This window comes from Drosophila nasuta, chromosome 2L, assembly GCF_023558535.2.
Source record: "Drosophila nasuta strain 15112-1781.00 chromosome 2L, ASM2355853v1, whole genome shotgun sequence".
Classification (NCBI taxonomy): Eukaryota; Metazoa; Arthropoda; class Insecta; order Diptera; family Drosophilidae; genus Drosophila; species Drosophila nasuta.
The window spans coordinates 28,020,767-28,046,180 of NC_083455.1; the positions used below are offsets into that span (position 1 = coordinate 28,020,767).

The 25,414-nt window shown below is 47.3% G+C and overlaps 1 protein-coding gene and 1 long non-coding RNA gene across 6 annotated transcripts in view; one reads left to right on the plus strand and one right to left on the minus strand.

Moving 5' to 3' along the window:
* LOC132785638 (uncharacterized) overlaps positions 1-13,630 on the plus strand; it is a 48,002-nt gene extending 34,372 nt beyond the window's left edge. The window contains exons 1-3 of one of the 2 annotated variants that reach the window (XR_009632340.1): positions 5,684-5,929; positions 12,919-13,062; positions 13,540-13,630. This is a non-coding gene — a long non-coding RNA (uncharacterized LOC132785638). Of the gene's footprint in view, positions 1-5,683; positions 5,930-12,918; positions 13,063-13,539 lie in introns of those variants that run through there. The other variant, XR_009632341.1, reaches the window with a different exon arrangement.
* LOC132785310 (protein dachsous) overlaps positions 13,112-25,414 on the minus strand; it is a 75,412-nt gene continuing 63,109 nt past the window's right edge. For all 4 annotated transcript variants that reach the window (XM_060791470.1, XM_060791390.1, XM_060791549.1 and 1 more), the window contains 5 exons: positions 24,196-25,333; positions 22,083-22,490; positions 21,639-22,011; positions 17,844-19,153; positions 13,112-17,721 (listed from right to left, as the gene is read on the minus strand). In XM_060791470.1, coding sequence (XP_060647453.1) covers positions 14,294-17,721; positions 17,844-19,153; positions 21,639-22,011; positions 22,083-22,490; positions 24,196-25,333 — 6,657 coding nt within the window. In that variant the 3' untranslated portion in view covers positions 13,112-14,293. The remainder of the gene's footprint in view (positions 17,722-17,843; positions 19,154-21,638; positions 22,012-22,082; positions 22,491-24,195; positions 25,334-25,414) is intronic.

Consider the following 25,414-nt stretch of genomic DNA (forward strand, 5'->3'; position numbering starts at 1 on the left):
AATTATCAGCTTCATCTCGTTTACATTTCCATATTAACAATATCGAGATTACTTTCTTCACTTGAACTTTGTTAAAAATAAGATTAATTTTATATCGTATCTATGTGGATACGACATCGAAGATTTTATTTAGTTTTCTGTCTTTATAATGAATGAATCACTAGCAATTTATTTACTCAACATTTGTCAAACATTTCGTCGTATTATCAACATCTCGAGCAGTTGATTACAGGGTATAGGCGAAGCAGTAGAAGGATGCAGGGAATTCGATTCAATAAAAAGTGTCTTTGAGGGAGAGAAGAAGGAAGGCAGATGGGAAGGCATAGGGGGAAGAGGAGTGCGGCACTTTCGTATGCGTCGCCAGTGGCAGTTTTCGTCTCTGCTGCAGCTGTTGCAGCAGCTTTCATGCTTCATGGCTCACTTGCTGAGCTTGCGTCGCCTTTTACAGTTAGCACCGAGGGCCTCGCGCAGTCCTAGACTTAAAACGAAATACTTACTTACAATATACGAGTATATAGAAAAGTTACACGTGTGTATCTCTGTACTCAAGACAGAGGACAGAGCGATGGGCAGCACAAAAATTAGCATGCGCAAAGGCAGCAATACAACTGCGGTAGCAACATTGCTTGGAATGTCAACGGCAGCCGCAGCTGAGATTTTTTCGCTTTGCTCTTGCTATTGCTATTGCTGTTGCTGTTGCTTTGCTAAAGGATTTTGCTTGCTGCTGTTTTGTAGTTGGAAAACGTGATCACTTTAACATTTTTGCTTGTTGCTGCCGCTGTTGCCGCTGCTGTTGCTGTTGCTGCTGTTTTGAGTGGTTTTAGCAATTCTAATGCTGTTGCTGTTGTTGTTAAGCAGCTGCTGTTGCTGAGGTTCTCATATCGATGCCACGGATACGAGTACATGCCCCAATGCCCGTCGAGCAATACCGTACGATAAGCGGTTCCAGTTGCAGTTATACATGAGCAATTGTCGAACCTTTCCCAAGCCAATCTCTCTCTCTCTCTCTTTCTCTATCTCTGTCTCTGTCTCGTTCTGCTGGTCTTTCACAATCTGCATCAGTTTGTCGCTGCATTTCGTCACTCCGGAAATGTTGGAGCTGCATTTAGGCTATTCACAATGAAATGTTGTCGCTGAAATTAAAAACAATTGCAATGTCAAACAACAGCAACAGCAACAACAACAGCGTTGCCTTGTTTGTGGGCTGTGGCTCTCAAGTTGAACGACTGTCATGGACTCTAGCCAAGTTCCAGCATTGTTCTATTTATGCAGAAGAGTTGAAGAGGGGAATCGGAGGGAGGAGAGAAGACGCAACAGACATCAGCGTCATATTCTCCACCCACATGACAACTAGAATCACAACAACAGCCAGCTCGGCATGAACAGCCAAAGGTAACAACACCATCATCATCATCATCTTCTCGTACACTTCATCATCCAGGCTCGAGATGATCATCTTCAGTCAGAGTCGTCGTCGTCGTCGTCGCCATCGTCATGTTGTCATCCTCGTCGTTGGCTGCTTCTAATATCTGTTGGCGGCACGGCAATTAAAAGGCACGCTCTTCTTCTGGTTGTTGTTGCTTTGCCATTATTGTTGCTGCTGCGGCATTGAAATCAACGTTGTCGACAACAAGACGCGTCCTCAACATCATCCTCAAGCTGCGTATCCATCTGTGTTGAGTTCATCTAACAATCAGAGAACGAGAATGCGCACGATTGCGATTAGGTGGAGGCGACTCCGACTCCAACTCCGACTTTGACTCCGATTGCGAAGTGAGACTAGCTCTCGTATCTAATGCCAAGATCTGTGTACCGCAGCAATGTCGATGTCGACAGCGCCACCTACATGTGAGAGTCTTCAACTCTTTGCAGAGAGAGAAAGAGCAGAGGGGAAAACGGGAATGCGGCTCGACGGAAGTGATCTCTGCGTGTTTTGTTCCTACTTGATTTTGGTTAGTGCGCTGCGCATAATTGTGCATAATTTGCTGATCAACATTTCCCCCCTCTTAAGAACCGATGCAATAGAGAGCTTTAGTTTGGGCGTTGATTGGCGTCTATTGAATGCTAATTTTGTAGACTGAAGGGAAATCAAAGCGCCGTTAGAGCAGCTCACAAGATGCTGTGCAGACAATGGCGTTCCATTAATAACTGACAGGAGCAGGAGGACGAGAACAACTTCAACTGTGGCGACAGGCAACAGACAACAGTCTACGAAAGAGACTGAGACAGAGACTGCGACTGAGAGACAGGCCGAGGAGTGGGCGCATTAGCTGGCTTTTGTTTTCGGGGCAGGCGGCAAACCCTTTTTCGCGCACACAAACAATAAATAATGAAACGTTGACACGACAACGTCATAACCTTTGAACGTGAAATCGAAGCCAGCAGATGCCAATGCAAATGGAATCTAGAGTTGCTAGAAGTTGAGCGTGATGCGTGGGCAGCTGCAACTCCTCCTCACAAATGTGATTCAATTAGTCGCTGTCTTTTGCTTCACTCTTTCTCTCCTTGCTTCGACCTTCGTGGTTTGTGATTTGATCTAGAATTATGGCCAATTGGTGCTGACTGTTTGACATGTTGGTGACTCGACTCGCTCTCTATCGCAGCATCGCACAATTGGTGGCAGTCACAGCACACAATAGCAGCAACAACAACAGCAGCAGCAGCAGCAGCAGGTGGCAGACACGGTTTCCAATTGCCAACAGAGTCAATTGGCAATTGCCATTGGCCATGTCACACGTCGCTCATTACATGGCCAGTCAATACTCAATAGTGAATAGATCTATTCGGATCTCACTAACTGTGATATGTTTGTTAATCTTAAATGAAATCGAAATCGAATAATACTTCAGCTCTCTGTCGCCCGCTGCCAAATCAAATTAAAATGTGAGTTGTCTTTTTATACTTGCTGTCGTTGCGTTGCGATTTTCGCATTGGCATTTTCAAGTTTAGTTTTGCAGTTTTTTGTCTTAATTGGTTGCCTGATAAGATGTGTTCATGTTGTTGCCGTTTTGCTCGCGCACTCGGAGATACATTGATAGTTGTCTCATGTGGTTGCTGTTACTGTTGCTGTTGTCGTGGCCATTCACCAGACGGAGCTCTGCTCCGATTAGCCACCGCCATAGACGGAGGCTAATGAGCCACTTTTCAGCTGCCTCCTGCTGAGTGTGTGTGTGTATTGCGCATACGCAGCGTTGTTGCTGTCGTTGTTGTTGCTTCCAAGCGTTCGTTCTATCTTTTGCATAATTCTCTCATTAGTCAGCTGCCAGTTTGCGGTGTTCGCGTTGTTGCTGCCTTTTTGAAAGTCGAAGTTCAAGTTTCGCCACAAGCGCGGGTGCAGCAAACACAACACGTCACCAACCGAGCTGGTCAAGCATATTTGTAACAGAGCTCGGGGGATTCTTAATGACATTATCCTAAAGTGCCAAGTGCAATCTGAGGAATTAATACATAATTTTAGATGAAGAACTTTTAGAATAGTGTGTTGACTATTCCAGACAAGAGAAATATTGTCAAATCACAAAACTAACTAACTCCCGGAATACATACTAGAATATCCACCAAGTATTATATTCTTCTTATTATCAAATAATAGTATTGTACTTATTGCATTGTTCACTTGCCTTTAGTCAGCTCGTGTCATTGCATCATATGCATATTTGGTTGCAGCTCAAATATGAGAAACACAATTCGTGTGTGCGCCATATTTTGGCATCAAATTAAGGGGGCACAAATCGATCAGCACTAGAACGAACGCTTTGCGTGTGTGTGTGTGTGTGTGTGGGTTTTCAACGCTGTGGTAACTGCAACGGCAACAGCCACAGCGACTGCAGAATGTGTCAACGCAACTTGGCAAATGCCAAAATGGCTGCTTGCTTCGAGTTTGTGCCGAGGGAGCTTTGGGGGGTTGGCAATCAGTGTGTTGCTAGAGGGGAGGGCTTAATCGAAAGGGGCAGAGGAGGGGAAGAGTAGGTTGTTTACTTGCCTGAAGGCGCCAAGTCTTGCGCCTTTGTTATGCAAATGCTTCGCGTTCCTGATGCCCGTATGCCAAAAAATCAACATTACCCGCAGTCTCGTATGTGGCAACACAGTCCCCTCTCGCCCCTCTTTGTATATAGGTGCACTACAGCTGCCCCATATGCCTCATGCCTCGTGTGTCACGAGAATTGCTCGCATTGGTTTGGGCCAGTTTTACGATGCGAATGCAAATTTTGTTTGCCTCAAATATTTTGGCATTTGCGCATTCATTTTAATTTTACCAATCGACTCTGCGACTCCGAATCCAACTCCAACTCCGACTTCGACTTCGACTTCCACTCTGAGCTGCTGTCTGAGTTTTTGGCTGTTTTGGGTTATGGGTTTTGGGGGCTTGGGGTTTGCGTCTAGCCGACTAACCGGTTGTGGGCCGTCTCATAATTTCTGTTTGCTATTTTGGCTGCCGCTGCTGCTGCTTTGCTTAATACGTGACTATCATGTCATAATAGCGAATTATTAGAATTTAATGCGACTGCTTGTTGCACGTTGCACGCTGCCTGTTGTCTTAGTCTCAGTCTCTGCTGCACCACTGCACCAGAGTTCCATATTTATTCAAGTTGTTGCCACAAAACTGGGTCAGCAGTTTGCCACGACAAAAGAATATTATTTTGTCGAACCTCTTGCCAACTTCTTCTTCTGCTCCAACTCTAGCAGAGAAATGCGTTTAGGTGTGAAGCGATTGCCCCCGGGATATGTCGAGAGATCTGAGAACGCAGCCCGATCGATTACAATTGGGCGTAGAAACGCTTTCGCCGCCAATCGATAATGCAGCTCTGTTTATCGATTGCTAAACTGGCGCACTGAATACTCCTACTTCAAAAGTCGAAACTCTTGCGCCAGCTGCTAATCATTCCCATCATGCTAATCACTGGGATTATCGATCTTATAGATTTACAGATTGTGCAGAAAGCGCGAGTTATGTCTTGATTAAGTATACGCCGCGTGCTTATTGATTTAGTTTCACTCGAAGCTGAAATAGTTTGGCACTCCACTCGCTTGGGAACACCTGCAACTTGGACTCATTGAACTGACGTTAACACGTTCACACCTGATGTACTCTGTTTTTATACCTGCTATCCATAGGGTAGAAGGCTATTATAACTTTGTGCCTCTTTGAAATGTATCTTACAGACAGAAGCATTTCCGGCCCCACAAAGTATATACTTATATTCTTAAGCAGCTTTAACAGACGAGACGATAGTCATGTCCTTCTGTCCATCCGTCTGTATGAACACTACGGGTCATAGTTAATTTGGCATATTTATAGCATATTTTGCTCTGTATGGTATATATTGAATGACACTACATGCATTTACCTTAAATTCCAGTATTTCAGTATTTTTTGGTATATTAATTTGGTATATTTTGGAATAATACCGCCCTGTTTGGTTTTTACTGTATATGGTATATCTTGAATGTTATTATATCAATATACCAAAAAGATAGCCTTTGGCATATTTCAGTATTTTTGCGCACTGATTTGCTTGTATTCATAATGTGTAGCGGGTATCTCACAGTCGACCCCCCTCGACTGTAGCTTTCTTATTGGTTTTTTGTATGCGGATAGAGTTGCCTCTACATCTTACTGCCCGGAGCAGAGGGTGACTTCTAGTCGTGCATTCTTGGCATTACTTGTCGCATACTTATTGAAAATTCTTTATTTTATTTTGCAGCATTTTTGACTGCTGTGACAACTGTTGCTGCTGCCGCTGTTGCTGTGTCTGTTGCTGCAGTTGTCTCCCCATATTTGGAGCGGGGGAACAAGACTCTCAACGTACAGCGTGCAACTCGAAGCTCGCGTGATGGCAACGGGGGCGCACATTGCACATAACATAACGAACTCACAACTGGCAACTGGCAACTGGCAACGGGAATCTGTCGAGGCGTTAAATTTCATGTAGGTATTGATTTCCATTTGATCTGTTGCCTCTTCTTCCCTCGCTCTTCCCCCATTTGCCACCCAAGCCCGCCCTTTACGCACACACACACATGCGTTCTCTGTGTCTCAGTCTCAGCACCGACAATATTTCACAACATTTCACCTCATTAATCAAACAAACTGTACTCGGAGTCCGATTCCGACTGCAACTTGGAGTCGGACTTGGATTCAGATCCGAGACTTTTTGGCATATTTTCGGCAAGTGTCAGCGATTTACAGTTAGTTTTCGCAGTTGAGAGAGAAAGAGAGAGAGAGAGAGAGAGAGAGGGAGAGACAGAGAATCGGAATCGCAGGCAACGACCGTTGACTTTTTAATTGATTAAAATGAGAAATCGTTACGATTTGTGTGCGCTGATTGTGCGAATGATTTCGCCAAGGATCTGATTTCAGAGGAGCCACAAGGAGAAAGAGATCTTTCTGAGGCGGAGGTCACTGCAAATTTGCCATTGTTCAGAATCATAATGACAAGTGAACGGGCTTTCTATAGCGATTTTGCACACAGGAAATGAAACTCGATACTTTTGTATTGTTGTTGTTGTTGGTTCTGCGAAATCTGTGAAATGCGAAATGCAGTCGCCAGTTGAAAGGCAGTTAACAAAACAGCCAGCGACAAAGACAAACTCAAACTTAAACTCAAAGCTAAAGCCAAAGCTTGGCAATAATAAGCAATAAAAATTCCGCGTGGATTTTGTTTATGTGTCGAAGATTTATAGTCGGCTTTGGAGCCTTTGATGAGGAGCTGCCTCCTCCTCATCGACGGGGCCTAATTGTGTCCTTTGATGCAACTGTTTCGCATATTTGCAATGCACTCTTTGATAGAAAGACTGAAGACTGTTCTCTTTTGTCCTGGGTAGTCGACCTCTAGGCCCTTCCCCCTGTGTTTCCCCCTCTTCTGCGCTCGGCAGTTGCTGACAACTTTTGTACATTTCTCGCTAAATTAACTGAATTTCTGACCCTGCGCTGCAGGACGAACCTGGGCAACTGTCCAACAAACAAAAAGAGAGAGAGAAAAAGAGTTCCCAATAAGAACAGCAACAACAAAAGCGAATCGTTAAGAGTCCAAAGATCGCATAACTCGCACTCTCTCTCCCCTCCCCCCGCGCACCAACTGTAAATTTCCAAAAGAGCCCAAAACTCGAAGTGAAGCCAACTCTTTGCTCTGTGCTGTGCCGTGTCTCTGCTGCAGCTGCAGCTGTGGCTCCTAACTCTGCCTCTGTCTCTTTCTCTGACTGATGGGGTACAGCGAGGCAGAAGGAGAGAGGAGGAAGAGAGGGAGAGAGGGAGGCAAATATGCGCAAACTGCTTGATGTCCACTTAAAAGTGTCAACGTGAAATTCTTGGCTGCCCAGTGCACAAAAAGTGAGTGTTGCCTGGTCGCGAGCCGCCGCAAGGGAGCAGGCGTTGCAGTTGCAACTTCTGTTTGGGAAGGCACTTTTTGGTGAAGCATTTGCTAATGAGCTGCACTCAGATGAGCGCATCTCTTACTCTATTTAGCACTTTTGACTTTTGCATTTTCATATTGAGTGCAGGGTATTCGCAAGTCGACTAGTTACTCGCTTTCTTTTGCACATCACTTTTTGTTGTTGTCTTCCCTTTGCGTGTTTTTCTTGTTGTTTTTCTCATTTTTCAGTCGCTGTTGCTTTTTGTTGCTGTTGCTGCTGCTGCTTTTTTGGGGCTTTTGTTATTTTGGCAGTTGAATTGCGCCTTTCGCCAAACGATTGAGCTCATTTATCTGTAACTTTTCTTCTTTCATTTCGGCTGCAGTTCGCAGTTCTCAGTTCTCAGTTCCAAGCCCAGACATTGGCCTGGGGCTTTGTTGTTGCTGTTGTTGTTGTTGTTGATTCTGTTGCTGTTTTGCCGTTTTCTGTTGTTGCATCTCTCGCGGGCCAAAGTTGCAGCATTTCGAGAATTTAGGTTGCTCCTTTTTGTGGTTGGCATTCTGCTGTTGCTGTTGCTGTTACTGCTGTTGCTTGGCTTTGTTTTGTTTTCTTCTGTTTTGTGGGCAACAAAAATATCACACGAGTATAATTGAGTTTGACACAATAAATTGCTCATCGCAAACGAAGAGCCTGGCCTGGCCAATCCCCTCCAGCTCCTTAGGGTGCTTTGGCTGCTTTAGCTGCTGTTGTTGTTATCGCTGACCTTTAAAGCCGCGCAGTGCGCTGATTTATAAATTGATTCTGTTTAACTTTGTGGCACAGCGGGTAGCGCGCTCCTTGGCTGGCAGCAGCATCCTCTGTCCGCAATGCCAGCAGCAACTGTTTGCTGTGGCCTCCCATCCATATCCACATGTGGATCCACTGACAACTGCTGCATCGTTTCATTTGGCACATTAACACGTTTTGTGTTTGATCACCGCTTAGCAGGCTGCAGTTGCAGCCTCAGCTTCAGCTTCAGCTTTCGCCTTTTTTGATTGTCTTGGCTATGTAAATCGCCGCTTCTAAGCGAAGCTTTAATGAGTAGCCACAGCGAGCTGACATTGATGACGATGATTCGATGGCGACGACAGCACGAATATTTCAATTAACTGACAGCTCGCCGAAAATGACTGAGCATCCGCCAGCTTTAGCTTCAGCTTCAGCTTCAGCTTCAGCGTGCTCCTTTTTTTACTCCTGCTCCAAGCTATAAACTTCAATCGAGCAAGCTGAGCAACTGTCCGACTGTCAGCGGGTCTCAAGCAGCGACAACGACAATGACGACGACGACGAAGATGTTGTTGTTGTTGTTGCTGTTACTTGTGGATTGTTGATTTTGTTATTTCCGTTGGCGAATGCAATGCGATAAAATGCAAATCTCTTTTGATGCTAAAAGGACAACAACAACAACAACAACAACAATGAGAGAGAGAAGCATTCGACGGCGCGTCGAAACAATGGCAGCAAAAATGGCTGCTGTTATTTCTGTGGTTGCTGCTGCTGGTGGCACATCAATGTCAGCAGCATCAGCAGCAGCTCAACGCAAAGTTAGCTGAGTGGAGAGGGGGGAAGGAACAAGGCTAATCTTCATCAGCCGCCGTTTGTAGTTTGCAGTTGGATTGCGCAAAGTGTAAGCTCACACAAATCCCTAGACACACGCGGAACACAGAAGACGGAGACTGAGACGGAGACTGAGACAGCGTCAGCGATGGAGACGAAGATGGTGCAGCTTTATCTGCACAATAGATGGACATTTGGATAGATTGTTCTTGTTTAGCTTTGACGTTCTGCGCTTCTCTCTCTTTCTCTCTCTCTGCGCGCCTCCCACTCGCTGGCTGCATTATGAGATTCGATCATCGCATCGTAGCTGCTTCCTTGGTGTGTCATGTCCAAATTGTTTGGCCACAGTAGCTGCTGTTGCTGCCTCTGCTATTATTGTTGCTGCTGCTGGGGAAAAGCAACTTGCAACTGGCAACAACAAGGCACACAACATTTGCAGCTATGGCAGCTATTATTATATTTTAATGGCTGCCTTTGTGCGGGATTGGGATTGGAATTGGGTTTGAGTTGCAGTTGGAGTTGGAGTTCAACTCGATGGATGATGAGGATAGATGTTGTATGGATGGATGGATGGATGGATGGCCAATGATTCTATTGGCAAGAACATTGCCATTATGGCCAGATTGCGCGTGTTTCATTATGCAGCGTGGTTGTAGTTCTTCTCCTGCTTGTCAGTCTCTAATGGATTCCTGTTTGCCCTGCACCGAGTTCGTCATCGTCGTCGTCGTCGTCGCCGTCGTCATCGCAATAGGGACTGCGATCTGAGCTGAAATACAAGCGCATCTCGCACAAATCATCTCTGCAATCATCAGCTAACAGAGCGCGGGGAGGGGGGAGGAGGCGCTGGACGGAGGCAGCGGCGCCAGTGTAGTCCAAAAACGTATCGAATTACATTTGGCAGCGGCGTCGGGATCTTTTCTCTTTGATGCACTCCAAGGCTGTCTCTCTGTCTAAGTGTGTTTGTGTGTGAGTGGAGATTGTGGATCAAAAGCGGCGCTGGAACTGAGCAGTTTCGCCCCTGGTGCGTTGCCTCCCTAGCGGAACCGGAAATGGACACTGGCCAAACAAAAGACTTAGACAACGAACTTCAACTGCTGGTCGTAAAAGATCTCTTTATTATTCCTGTTGTAGTTGGCAACTGGCGATTGCGCCAATCATGTCGGCAATTAGCAAATCCCCTGCAGTTGCCTCTGCTACTCTACCTCCTCCCCTTTCCCGTTGCTTCTACTCTCCCTCTTTTCATGGCTTTTTCGTGGTAGCAATTATTTTCGCATTTGTTGGCCACTTGAATGCTAATTCCAAAACGTAGATGGCGAGACGAGCTGCGATGAGATGAGGCGGCAGAACGAGCTTATTAGTGCAGGTATTTGCCATAAATTTGGACAATAATCAAGCGCGCGCTATAATAAAAAGCAACTTCAAAGGATTTGCAGCAGATGAAGAGGCAACAGATGAAGTTGCGCGCCAAAGTGTTAAACTGACATGCGAGACGTTCGTTGCAACCTGCCACCTGCAACCTGCAACCGGGAGGGGCAGAAGGAGGCGACTCTCCTCCTCTGGGTGATGATGGGACGTAGGCTGTGCCCGGTCAGTCAGTTTAGCATCACCCAGCAGAAAGAGAGGAGACCTCGTTCTCGTTCTCTCTCTGTCTCTGTCTCTGTCTCGCTGGTTTCTCAGTTCTCGCGCCCCCATAACTGACACTTGCAATGAAGACATTAGCCGCTAATGGAATTGTTATTAAGCCTCTTCCTCCAAGTCTCCAACTCTCTGTTCTGTCTCTGTCGCTGTCTCTGTTTCCCAACCGAGTTGAAGCGCGCGTCTTCAGTCAGGCTTTGGAGGAGCTTAGGCTGCAGCTCAACTTGATGGCTGCTGAATCTGTGCTTGCTCAGCTCTCGCTGGCGGCTTTAATTTTCTCATCAGCTCCTCGACGATTTGAGTTGAAATAAAATTATTATTGTATTTCGCATTTCGTATTTCGTACGCATTGCCTTGAGATGAAGATTCCGATGCAGTTGCGCGAGAGATTGAGATTGGCCTTTATGGGATTTACTTGCCAACTTGCGACTCATAATCGCTTTATTGTGCGCTTGATGTATTGACAAATTATAAAGGCATAATGTGGCTGCAGCAGCATGCCAGAGGGCCGTCAAAAGCATCTGACTCTGATGGTATCAGTTGTGTGTTGGCATTGTCCCGCATCCATAACTGATTGCATCTTATCACGCAGCCAAGCTCGCAAATCACTTATTTTGCAATCAGCTGGCAAATCGGAAGAGAGAGACCAAGCCCAGTCACAGTCGCAGTCGCAGTCGAAGTCCTCAAACCTTGAATTGCTCTACAAAGAAATGAAGCATATCCAGTCTCTGTCTGCAGTTTGAGTGGGCATGGCTGAGAGTTCCTCGATGTCTTGGTACCTTGGTGCCTTGGTGGCGCTGTTGGCCCAGCTTTAAAAGCTGTCGAAGTCTCCCCATTTGACAGCCAAAGTGAAAAATGTCCATCCGTCCGAGGCAACGCAATGCATAGAACAATGTGAGGCTTGCTTGCAATACGAGTACGTGCTCATAGTTACAGCAACAGCCAAAGCAACTGCAACAGCAACGACAGCAACAACTCGCTAGTCGAAGCCACTTAAATGGCTTTAAAAATAACCCAACGGCTGGGCTCAGCTTCGTTGTTGAGACTATGTTTGTTGTTATTGTTTTTGGTCTATAACAAATTAAGGCTTTTCACTTTCCGCTGTCGCCTCGTTGTTGTTGCTGTTGTTCTTATTCTTCTTCTTGTTGGCAACGTTGTCTGCGTACACACCCCAAAAAATGCTGCGTGGCCCAAATGAATACCTAGACGAACATAACCCATAATCACCATCATCATCATCATCTTCATCTTCATCATGTGCGTCGTTGGCGAGGTTGCCGAGAGAGAAGCTGTTGCAGTCGAGTCAATGGCATCATTATAGTCTCCCAGATTCCTCTAGCTAGAGGCCTTTGCTCTCTCTCTCTCTCTCTTTGTCTCTGTGTTTTTGTCTCTCTGCCCAGGTGGCATAGTTGTTGGCTGTCGATGTTATTTGTATTTACTGTAATATGAATTGACTGCCGCTAATAATAACCAGCAGCTGCTCTCTCACTCGCTCTCTTTTCGTCTCAACAAATTTCAACAGTTTTCGCCATGATCTGCAACTGATACCAACAGGAGTCCAAGTCAAAGTCAGAGTCAGAGTCGAATCTGGCAAATGGGAAGGAAATAACTCAACTGGGCTAAAAGGAGTGTGCAGCAAATAATGATAATGACGACAGGCCAAGCACAAGCGAGGCGTCAAGGGGTTATGGAGGGAAAGAGGGGAGAGTGCGGCTAAGGGCTAAGAGGAGGTGTGGTGTTGGTCAGAAATCAGAAACAAATAAATGAGTGCAGGCAACAACTTTGAAATGAAGACAAAGCGGCCGTCACTTTTGGCTTCTCTCTGTCTCACTCTCTCTTCTCTTTCATGCTTGCATGTTGCGTCTGCAAAAAGTCTAGAATTTGTTTGCGAACCTTGAGCAATTGCAACAGTTGCAACAGCAACAGCAGCTGCAGCAGAACTTTGCCTATCAGCGACTCAGATTCAAAAGCAAAGACAACAAGCCAAGAAGAGAGACAGAAGAAGAGACGCAGACGAAGAGGAAGACGAAGCCGAAGCCGAAGATTTTTTACAAAGTCTCTGCGTATGTGGCGTGCTAGTTCAAGAGTTCAGATACGTTTTGCCACCTACAACAGTCGCGAGTTAAAAGACAAGAGTCGACTCCATTGCACTGTGGCAGTTATTCAAGACCTTGTTGCAACCCCTTTTCACTCTGCGTCGTAGGCGTGGCTGCCACTTTTGCTTTTGCCCCGAAAATACAACAGCAAAAAAAACAGTCGAAAAAATAAGCAAGGAGACTGCAAAAAAATAATAATAATAATGAAGGCATTCGGCCGGCAATCCATTTCCATTTTCAGGTCTCTCGCTACTCGATGTCGAGGTGGATGCCACAAAAGTGCAGTCCTTGTGGTCGCTTGCTGGCTTGTTGATGCCCCCGAGGCCCGCCACGTTAATGGAAATTAATCACAAATACAACAGCAATTTGTTTGAATGCGAATGTGGTAAGATCTGCTGAAAAGCAAAACAACGAATAACTTGAGAGTGGTTCATATGTATTTTGATTTTTTATTTTCGTTTTTATTTAATATGTTTAATTATTTCGGTTGATTTCTTTCGCTATTACCAACTAGTTACAACTTATTATAAAAAAGAGAGACGGGAGCAGTGCATACATTATCATACTCTTGGACTTATCGATATTTTTACAGCTTTGCTAAATCGTAAACAATTATACAAGTAGCATCACACGCACTCTCCTTCCTCTCCTCTCTCTTCGTTCTCTGAAGTGAATCTTAACTTAAGTAGGGACTAACTTAAGCACTGAATACGAGGGTACAAATACGTTACGGATACGTTGCTATAGTAGACTATGAAATGGATCTTAAATACGAATAAACATTTACAAGGGCTCTCCAATGATTACTAAAAACAACTTTATACAAATTCCTCTTCTCTTCTTTTCTCTCGCTCTCTTTCAGTTTTGTTATTTTAATGGGAATGCGAATGGAGGCAGACATGCGATGCTGATGTTGATTTAAATGCTGATTATGATTTCGATTGTGATGCTGATTTCGATAATGTTTAATGGGCAAGTGCACTTGATTTCATTTCTACATAACATATATATATATAGCTAAATGGTTGGTCCTATTGCCTAGATCTAAAATACTAACACTTAGTTCTAGCGTTTACCGCGTTCTATGAAATGCTTACAACTTATGGCTGGCTTGGTTCGTTGTCTGTTCGTTTGCCAAGTTGACGACGCACTGCAGGGCGAGTCAACCAAGCGAATTTCAGAGAGTCTTTGTTGGCTTTGTGGTCGATCTACATGATATGCTATATACTAATATTATCCTACTATATGTACAACAAAAGTTAATGTGTGTGTGTATTGGGTGTGTGTGTGAGCTTTGTCTGATAAATGACTCCTATGAAAGTGATGTCACAAATAGTTTGGGGAGTTTTCAAGAAGGAAACCAGTTTACATTGTTGAAGTGAAATAACTTTTATAAATATCATTGAAATAGTCAGGATCAGAGGATTGTGACATCACCCAGGTGTGTGTGTGTTTAAGAATGTGTGTGTGTGTGGTAATACTATGCATGTACAGCTGCGCTCCATTGCTTAAGTCTGTGGCACTAACTTAGGGATCTAATTGGGGACAATCACTACGACTACACTACGCTCTAATGGTGATCACACTGATTACATTACGATTACATCTTCATTCGATTACATTCTCGTGCCCACATTGGCTCGCTGGCTCGGCTGAGGGGCGTGGCGGGGCAGGGATACGTGCGACATGTGTGTGGGCGGTCCACCAAGCGGGGAAATCGAAGGCGACCTCGTGGCCAGTGGGGAGAGGGAGGGCGAGAATGAGGGTGACATGGCCGAGGAAGTACTGAAGCCACCGCTGGCTTCGTGTCCGATGGGAGAACGCGGCAGATTAGCGAGGCTGAGATGGGGCGGCAGTCGAAGACCTCCGGAATTGCCGAGCACAGGAAGATTGATGGCTCGAGGCGCCACATTGGTCAGCAGAGGCGGAGGAATGTGTGTGCTGGGTGGTGGAGCCTTGAGCACGACGCTGCCTGCGCCTGCTGAGGAGTGCGACGAGTGGGCCAACGATTGCTTGCTCTTGGCACTGGATGAAGCGCCGCTGCCACTGTGACCGCTGTGCTCCGACATGGTGTCGTCCTTGAGGCGAGCAATCTCGGAGAAAACATGCGCGAGTGGTTGATACTGAGGTCCCCAGTCGAGCAGATAGTCCCAGTTGTAGCTGCCCGTCAGCTCTTCCTCGCTGTGCACAATGGAGCTCAACGAACCACCCACATTGCTGCCCCCGACGACGACTGGCACGGGCACTGGAACTTCGCCGTAGCTGGCCATTACACCATGGCCATGACCGTGACCCACGGTGCCAATGCTGCCCGCCGTTGTGGCTGCATCATCCGCGCTGCTACCTCGCTCCGATCCCGCGCCACCGGCGACGTCGTTCAGCTTGGCGTAGATGAGATTGGTGATGTCGGAGCGAGCTGTGGCATCCTCGTCGAACATGTGCAGTGTGGGCATAGCCATGGGCATGGGATGACTGGAGCCCGCCATGCTGGAGGCCCCACCACCACCGCCGCCGCTGCCACTGGGATCGTGGTCCACAATGCCGAGGCGGGCCAGATACTCCTGGGTGTTCTGCACGGAAATATCCGAGATGCGTCCATCGTCGCTGCCAGCGCCTGCGCCCGCCCGATGACTCAGCGGTCCCTCGTTGATCATACGGATCTCTTCGTCCTCGCCATCATCCTCTGCCGATCCGCGTCCACTTGAACCCGACTGCTCGGAGCCCGATAGCTCGGAGGTGGTGGCTGCGCCCGAGCTGCCCGCATGCGGTCCGAAAGGCGGAATCTCGTCGTACTTGGGTGGCGCAAACTGACCCGAGGCCACAGCACCAGCTCCCACTCCGACCGCAACTCCTGCTGCCGTCATGCCACCGCGTATGGGAATCGTGTCAAAGGCGCTGGGATCCACATAACTGTTGGAGTTGCCCACGCCCACCGTCTCGGTGCTGAGATGCGGCTTGACAGCATTTCGGGGCCGTCGACTGCGCATGTGGACGAAGAGAAAGATGCCCGCTGCGGCGCATAGAATGAGCAGCAGCGAGACAAGCAGACCCACGATCCAGTCACTGAGGCTACCACCTGAAGAGCCAGAGGAAGAGCTGCCCGCACCTGGAATGCTAATCGAGGCCAGGTTGGTGTTGGGATGCGCCAGCGGGTCGAGGGCGATCTCCACGACGCTCATGTTCGTCAGCGAGTTGTGGCGACCCGACGAGGCCGAGATCACCAAACTGATATCGCGGCCATCGTCGATGAGGCTGTCGTCGAGTTTCCGTTTGATGAGCACCGCGCCACTGCTGCGATTCACCTTGAAGTGGCCGTGTGGCGCGCTTAATTGGTAGACAACGCGACCATCCACGCCGCTATCGGCATCTGTGGCCATCACCTGGCCCACGACAAAGCCCAGCGGCAATGCGGCCGCCGCTGGCAGCACAAAGCGATACGTTCGCTCCGTGAACTGTGGCGTGAACTCGTCCCTCGACTCGATCTCGACGCGCACCGCAACCCGCGCGCTCCTGCCGCCCATGTCGCTGGCCTGCAGCTGAAGTTGGTAGCGCTGTCGCTGCTCGTAGTCGAACACCGCACCGGAGCTGACAATGCCCGACTGGGCATCGACGCGGAACAAACGCCACGAGCTGTCGTCGTCTGTGGCCGCCACCAAGCTGTAGTTGAGCTGCCCAAAGGGACCGCGATCCAGATCGCTGGCATGCGCGCGAAACACAGAGCTGCCGATTGGTTCGTTTTCGCCCAGGAAGTGCACGTACTCGGAGAGCGGGAATTGCGGTGCATTGTCGTTCTCGTCGTGCAGCGACAGGTGGAACGCTTGCAGGCTGCACAGTGGGCGTGGCTGGTGGCTGTCACAGGCGCGAATGATGAGCTCGTAGCTGGTTGCCCCGCTGTCGTAGTCCAGGCGATTGTTTACGAACAGCACGCCGCTGATCAAGTCGATGGTGAACATGTGCTCGTCGTTGCCGGAACTGATGTCGTAGACCACCTCGGAGTTCGGCGTGTTCTCTTGATCCGCGTCGACTGCCAGCAACTGGGCGATGGAGTAACGCAGCGGAGCCAACTCGCTGATCTCTGCCTCGTACTTGGCACTCGGATCGAAAATGGGCGCATTGTCGTTGGCGTCGAGCACACTCACAAACACTGTGATGCCAGCACTCGAATTGGAGTTTGTTGCAAAGCTTGATCCTGCTGTGGGTTGGCTCAGGATCAGATGCAATTTGTAAAAATCGTTGCGTTCCCGATCGAGATGTTTGACCAGCACAATCGCCTTGGAAGGCAGCAGCTCGAAGGCGGCTTCTTCGTTGCCCGCAGCAATGCTCAAAGTTTGATCCTTGACATCCTGGCCCAGCTGCAGAACCACCGAGCCAACTGTGGCTGACTCGCTGATCTGCGCTCTGTACTGCGTCTGCAAGAACTGCGTACGACCCGAACCAATGTCTCCTGGCTGCACGCGCAGCAACGTTGCTCCACTCAGCCTTGGCTTACCCGCATCATGCGCAAAGATGTGCACAAAGTAATCCCCGCTGCTGGACTCTGCAGTTGGCAGTTGGCTCATGTTAACCGAGACGATGCCGCTTGTGGCCTGCACGCTGAAGCCGGCTAAGGGAGGTTCGATGCTGTAGCTGATCTGCGAGTTACGTCCTTCGGCATCTGCATCCGTGGCATTCACAGTCAACAGCTCCACATCCATTGATGCGCTGTCTGCCAATTCCGAGGCAGCTGGCAGCAGAGCAAAGTAGGCGGGAGGTTTTTGTGCCAGGAAGATGGGAGGATTGTCGTTCTCGTCGGCCACGCGAACTGTTAACGTGGTGCGTGCCTCGTGCGCCGCATCGGAGGCAATAACCTCAAGCTGATACTCTTGCTGTACCTCGTAGTTGAGACTGCGCTTCAACACAAGTTTCCCGCTGTAGCGATCGAGTCCAAAAAGGGCCAGGTTCTCTGCCTCAACGGGGGAGTCGCTGCTAAGGCGATAGGTCAGACTGGGATAGGTGTCGACATCATTTGCCGAAACGGAGGCGATGACAGCGCCCAGCTCGGTACCTGTAGAAGAGAAGGAAAGTTCATAAAAGGGAAGAAGGCGGGTTAGTGAAAACGAACTTGGAATGGAGTTATTTGCTGAACAGAATGATCAAAGGGAGTCTTAGAATGGACTCAGCACTTACCTTCACTGACGCTGACCACGTTGTTGGGCGGGAACGTGGGTTGGTTGTCGTTGACGTCCACGATGTGCACGCGAATTGTCGAGGTGCCCGTCATCTGGGGTACGCCCTCGTCGGTGGCAATGATCTTCAGGTTGTAGACATCTCTGATCTCGCGGTCGAGCACAATGTTCGTACGCACAATACCACTGAAAGCGGGCTCAATCACAAAGGCGTTGTCGTGGTTGCCATCCACAATGTGGTAGCGAAGTCGCGCATTAGCGTCTTCGTCCGCATCAAAGGCCTGCACCTGGGTAACGAAAGTTCCCTTGCTGTTGCCCTCCCAAACGGTGGCCACGAATTGCCGCTGCGAGAACTGCGGACTGTTGTCGTTCTCATCCTCCAGTTCGACCACAAGTTCCGCGTAGCTCGACAGGAAAGGAGCTTCCACGCTGCGAGCGACAATCACAAGGCGCAGCTCATGCGGTTGCGTTGTGGTCAAAGCAAACGAGGAGCTGGCCAAGGCTCGTTGACTGCGCGAACCATTCTCACCATCGACCTGTTCCTCGGCTTCCTTTTGCTCGCTCTGTTCGCCTGATTCTTCGTAGTGCATGGCTCTGCCTCGAGAGAGTGGCTCCAGCGTGGGCTTGGCAAAGCGATCGTAGTCCAGGTGCATAGGATTAGCTACCCGAATCTCGCCAGTGCTGGCGTCGATGGAGAAGATGCCCTCATCGTTGCCAGCGCCAAAAGAGAAGCTCACCTTCTGTCGGCGTCCGTCGCTTCGTACCGCAGCCACTTGAAGCAGTCGCGTGCCTGTTGGCGAATTCTCCTGTAGCTTGGTGCGATAGGTTTCGTTTTGGAAATGAAGAGCGGGAGAGCCTCGACTGGCCTCGCCCACCAGCAGCTCGATGAGACCGACGCTGCTCTGTGGTGGATTTCCCTTGTCGCGCGCAATCACCTCCAGCTGCAGCAGATTGCCGGATTCGCTGGCGAGACTCTGCGTAGCACTGAGGGCGCCAGTATTGGGATTTATGCGGAACTTGGCACGCATCGCAGCTGAACCCAGTTGGCTGTCCGCTTTCAGAGTGTAGAGCAGCTCACCATTCAAGCCCAGATCGGCATCATGAGCCTGCACTGTGAGCAGTGTTTTACCCGGCTGGATAAGAGCGGGGACTTGCCCGCTGTAGGGATAACGCTCGAAGATGGGTTTGTTGTCGTTGACATCGAGCACGTTGATCTGAACGGACACGCTGCCAGATCGAACCTCGTAGCGTCCACAATCTGTGGCCAGTACCATGAAGCTGTAGCTCGACTGCAGTTCACGATCCAATTTCCTGTTTGGGAGAAAAGAGGTTGGGAAATAAATCAATTAGTGGCTACTAACTACTAAATACTAAAGCTGAGATGCAAACTCAAAGACGGACGTCACGACTGAGAAGGGGATCAGAATGAATCTTTAGCGACACTAATTAGTCTCCCGCTGGCAGAAGGAGAATGCCTGCCTAATCGGACGAGTGATCCTAGCAACAATTAGCTACACGAAATGATGTGGAATTAATCCACAACATTCGCATTTTTATGCACATTCGCATTCTCAGTCGCATGTGGCGATGGAGATGTAAAATGGGGAGGAGGAAGACAGGCGGCAGGGAAGGGCAGAGCAGGTAATTAAGTCATTTGCTTGTATGTTACCTTGGCGGCAAATGATCCGCTGTGGTGGGATTAAACTGACTGCACACGGCACGCTATATCACTTGCAACCACCAACTATTGTGGTATTCTGCCACAAATAATAAACCAAAATGATTACAATCCTAGCCGAAGCCAGATAAACTATAGTAAAGGGAACCGGGAATGAGCAAGCACAGTTCTTGCCTACGCTTGCATGTCGGCCAATAAAACGAATTTAGCAAATTACAAGCTCATCCCAGTTGTAGCCCAAGTCACAGTTGATGTGGATGTAGATGGAGCCTCTCATTTTATGAATTGAATCAGTCAAAGTGGAAGACGCAAGAAACGCCACAAAGCATTCGCAGTGTAATTCTGGACAGACATTGATTTGGGGCTCAGTCTCTGGGCCGCTGTTGGAATCCAAGTCACAGTTGATGTCGGAGTCTGTTGTCTATTTAAAACAAAAGATAAAATGCTTCAAGGGTCAGTTTTCAGATTGTGTAGTTGTCTCCCTTCCTCCCTGTCTCTCTCTCTCTTTCTTGCTCTGTCTACTTGTCGCTGTTGTTGTTGTCATTGTCGGCTGCGCTTGTTGATCATCAGACAGAGCAACAAGCGAACGAAGAAACAGCCTCAAATTGCGCCTAGTCGCTTGTCCATCGTCAGCCGTTCAGTCAGTCAGTTCGTCAAGTCGTCCGTCAGTCAGTTGGCGAGACATTTAGCGAAAAAAATATAAACGAGCAAGAAAAAACTACAAAAGAAAGGAACTAGCAACAGAGAGCCTGGACAAGCAGCAGCAACATTTCGATACCCTTTAATCGAGGATATTTTAATTTCGTGCCTATTTCATCCCAATTAAACAAATCCGTTTTATGGATTACATTTGATGGCAGGATGCATTAATGCATTAAATTATAGCAAATTAAATAGTTCGGCATATTAGTTTTCCTCTCTGATTCTCTAAAATTTAATTAAATTATAATTGAAAATTCGATTAGATTTAATTCCTAGAGTTTATAGGTTAACTGCACCTAATGTAGTCGAGAGGTTTTGGTAGGGTATATAATTGTCTGCAATAAAAGTATTGCATTCTCTTTCCTGTTGTGTTTTGCGATTCTGTTTTTTGCTTGAGCTTGACTTTATTTAGCTCAAACAGCGGAATCTCCGCGACCAAGACCGCGAAAGCGCCCAAGCAAGCAAAGCACAAGTAAGCAAGCGACCGACCGAGCAAACGAGCGTCCAAGACTAACAACAACGTCACGAATTGTTTGTCCCGTATGCCAGTTACCCTCTCTCTGTCCTCAGCTTCTCTGTCTATCTATCTTTTCGTCCGTCTGTCTGTCGTCGCTCTACAATTCCTCGCCATGTGGTAAAGCTCCTCTCTGTCGCTCTCCTCTTATTCTTTATTCGATTGCTGCTCCTTCTCTGTATCTGTTTCAGTCGCTGTTTCTGTTGCTGGTCCTGTTCTGTTTCTGTTTGGGTTTTTTGTGTATTTGGTGGCGGGATTTCGTTTTTATTGTTTGCCGACAATCAGCGCAAGATAAAAATTGGTACATGACAGCGGATCGCGTTTGTATAAATGGCCAAACACCGAACGCTACTGTCAACTCAAGTGCTCGAAAGGCATCTGTAGCGGGGGCATCTCTCGATCGCTCGAATTCTGAGCTGAAGTTCTATCTCTGCCTCTGGCCGGAACTGAGTTCTAGTGACGCACTCCTCCATCCATCTCTCCCCTTCGCTCTCTGCTATCAGACGGAACAAGCAATTGTTGTCATCATTGATTGTCAATAAGCATAAATTTGCACCAGAGGGGGCCCAGATCAGACTCTACGAGTAGCTACAACAAACCATTGGCAACTCTTTTTATGCATATGCGTTACACATACACTCACACAGACACACACTTCATGTACTATTTATAGACGAAGGCGCAGGAGGATTCCGACTGCGGTTTGGGATTGTCGCTGCTTATTTGCTGCGTAGGATGTGGGTACTTGTAGCATTTGCTGCGAATTTATTTCAATGTTTTCGGTGTCCTTGTCTCAAGATCTGGCACGCAGATAAGATGTCGCGTTGCATTGACCCAAGGACAACACCATTTAGCCCCTGCTTTAATGTACTATAGACTCTACATTGTTGTTGGTAACTTACCCAACGGTGGTGATGAGTCCACTCTGGCTGTCAATGGCAAATTGCCATTGCGTCTCGTTGGCCAGTGAGTAGACAAGTCTCGCATTGACACCGAGATCCGCATCGGTGGCTTTGATGCGCAACACGCTGCTGCCAATGGACCCATCCTCCGGCACACTGGCCACGTACTTGGACAGCTCAAAACGCGGCTCGTTGTCGTTCTGATCCTCGACAAACACACTGATATTGCAGTGGCCCTGCTGACTGATGGGCTGACCACGATCCGAGGCCTGTATCTGAAGTGTATAGCGAGACTGCTGCTCACGATCCAAGGGTCGAGCACTTAACTCGCCGGTGCGAGCATCAATGCTGAACTTGTTGCCCACATTGCCTCCTAAAAAGAATAAAATTCAAAGGCACGCGAATCAGTCAAAGTCAATGCTATAATTGCTAACAAAGACTTACCAATAATACTGTAAACCAGCTCTGCATTTGCACCCTCATCCATGTCACTGGCCACAACAGTGTGAATAATGGCGGTTTCGCTGTTCTCCGGCACCGAAAGACCGTAGCAGGCACCGGGCCGGAACTCGGGTGCATTGTCATTGACATCGCCAATGCTGATGATGATCGTTGCCACGTCAAAGTGTTGTCCAGTTGCCGCCTCCATGGTGCTGTCTGAGGAGCGCTGCTTCCGTATCGCAGAAGCCGTAGAGACTGCCATTCGATTGGCATCACGCACGTAAATTGGCAAAACATATCGCGCTTGAGATTCGCGATCGAATTTGCCTCGGGTCGTGACAATTCCACGTTGCCAGTCGACGTGGAACTGGTCATTTGCCACGCCTTTAGGTATCTCATACGTTAGATTAGCTGTAGAATAAAATACACGGATTATTAAATTAAATTTAAATGTAATTTATGCCTTATAGTACATTTAAACATTTATTCTTTTTATCTGTATTTCAGGCCTAGGCCCATGCCAAGCAGAATATAAGCCGATTATGAGATGATAGCAACCACTCCAAATTTGATGTAATATTTTTCTACTCATCACGAGCAACAAGCAGTGACATGTAATATCTACATTTTTGAATGGAATACTTTTTGATAACTGTGAATAAGGCTTATTACGTTAATAATGAGATAAACGTTTGTGGATGTCCCTCATCGGCTATTGCATATCAGAGATACTAAGCTTAAAAGCCCGTTTTAAGTTGATTTTTATGTATTTTCTATTATTACTATTGTTAAACGGCATCCGATCAGTACACGCCTAATCATTATGATTTTCGAGTATTTTATAATTGTTATTGTCAGTTGTATAAATAAAATTACTACATTGTTAGTTTTTATTGTTTCCATCATAAAAATGACCAAAAGTGATACTATCAAATTAATTCTTCATTCATCCTACTCATAATCGATGTCTAGATGTTCGAAATATAGCAACATAGTCGCTTTTTTAAGAAATTCTGTATATTTTGCAAATTCAAGTTATCGATAAATTTCGATAATTATCGATGACTAAAATCGATTGGTGACTTTATTGTGAGTTCATCGAGGTATCGTTGACCCTGATCGGCCCACGGAGTCCTGAGATATTGCGGATTTACGCTTCCTTGATAAATTGCAATTTCAAAATTCGAAAATTCAAATTTAACGGCCGTTTAAATCAGCATCCACTTGCTGCTGATTCTGTTCGCCTGGTATTTCATTGGGCAAAATGCTCTGATTTCGAGTTCGCGCAGGCCGCACACATACATATACGCACTCACACGTATACTCACACACACAAGCGCACATTTTCACACATACACACGCACACACACACCTATGGCGGTCACCTGAAGCTGCCAGAGTGCCCCAGCGAGGGCCAAAATTTAGTCCCAAATACCAGGCGAACATAAATATTAGCAAGCAGATGAATCAAAAAATTTCTAAATTCAAAATTGCCCGCCGGCTAAAACAACGAAAAACGGCCGTTACCATTTGAATTTCTTAGGCGATCTTTGAATGATCATAACTTTGTCAAATGGCGGCCGATCACGACGAGCCATACCATTTTGGAATCTGCAGAATCAGGATATGTCAATTACATTATTTATAGTGCATGTCCTTTTCGTCCTGCGGACTTAAATGTAGATGATTTTCTCAACTTTAAATACTTCTAACTTTGACAAGCCATATCAGATCAGGACGACATATAGAAGACTAAGGACTCAAACTGCTGATGAACAAAACCCTAATTACCGCTTAAATGTGTTAAAAATTGAGTGAAGCATTTAAATGTATTTTAAATGAATTAATTTATATGATTACAAATATCCAAACCGCTTAATAACTTAGTATTAAATAGATAATAGTGATAGCCAAAACATTATTACTTAAAATTAAAAGTGAATTTGTACAGAGATGGAAAATTAAATAGAAACTTATAAAATAAGAAAATTATGCAGATGAATAGTGAAGGTGCTTTTGTACAGATATAAAAAAGAGAAGCAATAAAGTAGTTGCAGATGTACAGAGAAGTGTGTAAAGTAGTGCAGTGTTTATATAGTATTGTTCGGTTTCATACCATTGTCGGCACTGTGGAATGCCTTGGCTGCCACTTGTAAGACGAAGCTTCCGCTTGGAACATTTTCGAGGATCGTTGCTTGGTAGACAGCCTGTAGGAATCGCGGCGGGTTGCTGTGGCTGCCCTGGATCAATAGCTGAAGACTGAGTGTAGTCTGCATGGGAGCAGGAGCCCCATGATCGCTAGCGCGAATGGTCAGCATAAATCGGCTGGTTTTGTCAAGCTGCTCCGATGCAGGAGGCAGTGTTTTGGCTAACTCAATCACTCCAGTCTGGGGCTTGATGCGGAAGCGACCCTCGCCATTGCCACTGACAATGTCGTAGGTAACGCGACCATTCTCTGCCGCATCCTGATCGACAGCCACGATGTGGGTAACCACTTCACCAATGCGAGTGGAATCGCTGAGGTAAACTATAGCTGAGCTTCCCCCGTTTGTGGCTGGCACCACAAACTGTGGCGCATTGTCGTTGGCATCCAGAACTCGTAGACGAACAGTGACTGAGGTCTGCAGACGCTCTGTAACATTCGACGACTGATCCAAAGCCTGAACTATGAGCAGATATTCCTTAAGTGACTCATAGTCTAAAGGCGACTGAAGGCTAAGTGATCCAGTGAGCGAGTCTAGGGCAAAAAGCGGCGCTGTCTGTTCCTGGCTTTCGTTCAAGATGGGCGTGTAGCGCAGTAGGCGATACTGTAGTTCTCCGTTGGTGCCAGAATCTGCATCGGTGGCCGTGAAATTGTAGATAATGCTACCGATGGGCAACGACTCGCTGATCTGCAGCTCAATGGGATCTTGAGACCAATGAGGAGCATTGTCATTGACATCAGCCACCTCGATCTTGACGGTGATGGCACTGCTCTGTGGATTATTGCTCGCAGACGTGTCTAAGGCACGAATCTCTAATCGAAACTCGGCTTGCAGCTCGCGATCGAGTTGGCGAGCGACAACAAGATTGCCTGTATTCCTGTCGATGTCGAAGGCTCCCTCGATGATGTCCTTGGTGAGGGGATTTAGTGTATAGGTGACGCACAGCTGGTCATCCAAGCTGTTGCCGTTGCCACTCACTTGAGGCAACTCGGCTCGCTCGTTGGGACTAATCGAGCCCACCACATGGCCCACGACGGCATCCTCGCGTACCTGCGAATTGCAAATAAACGCAGAAGGCAATTACAGATTATATTTTCGTTATGTATTAAGAAGAGGGTCTGTGTCGTTGAG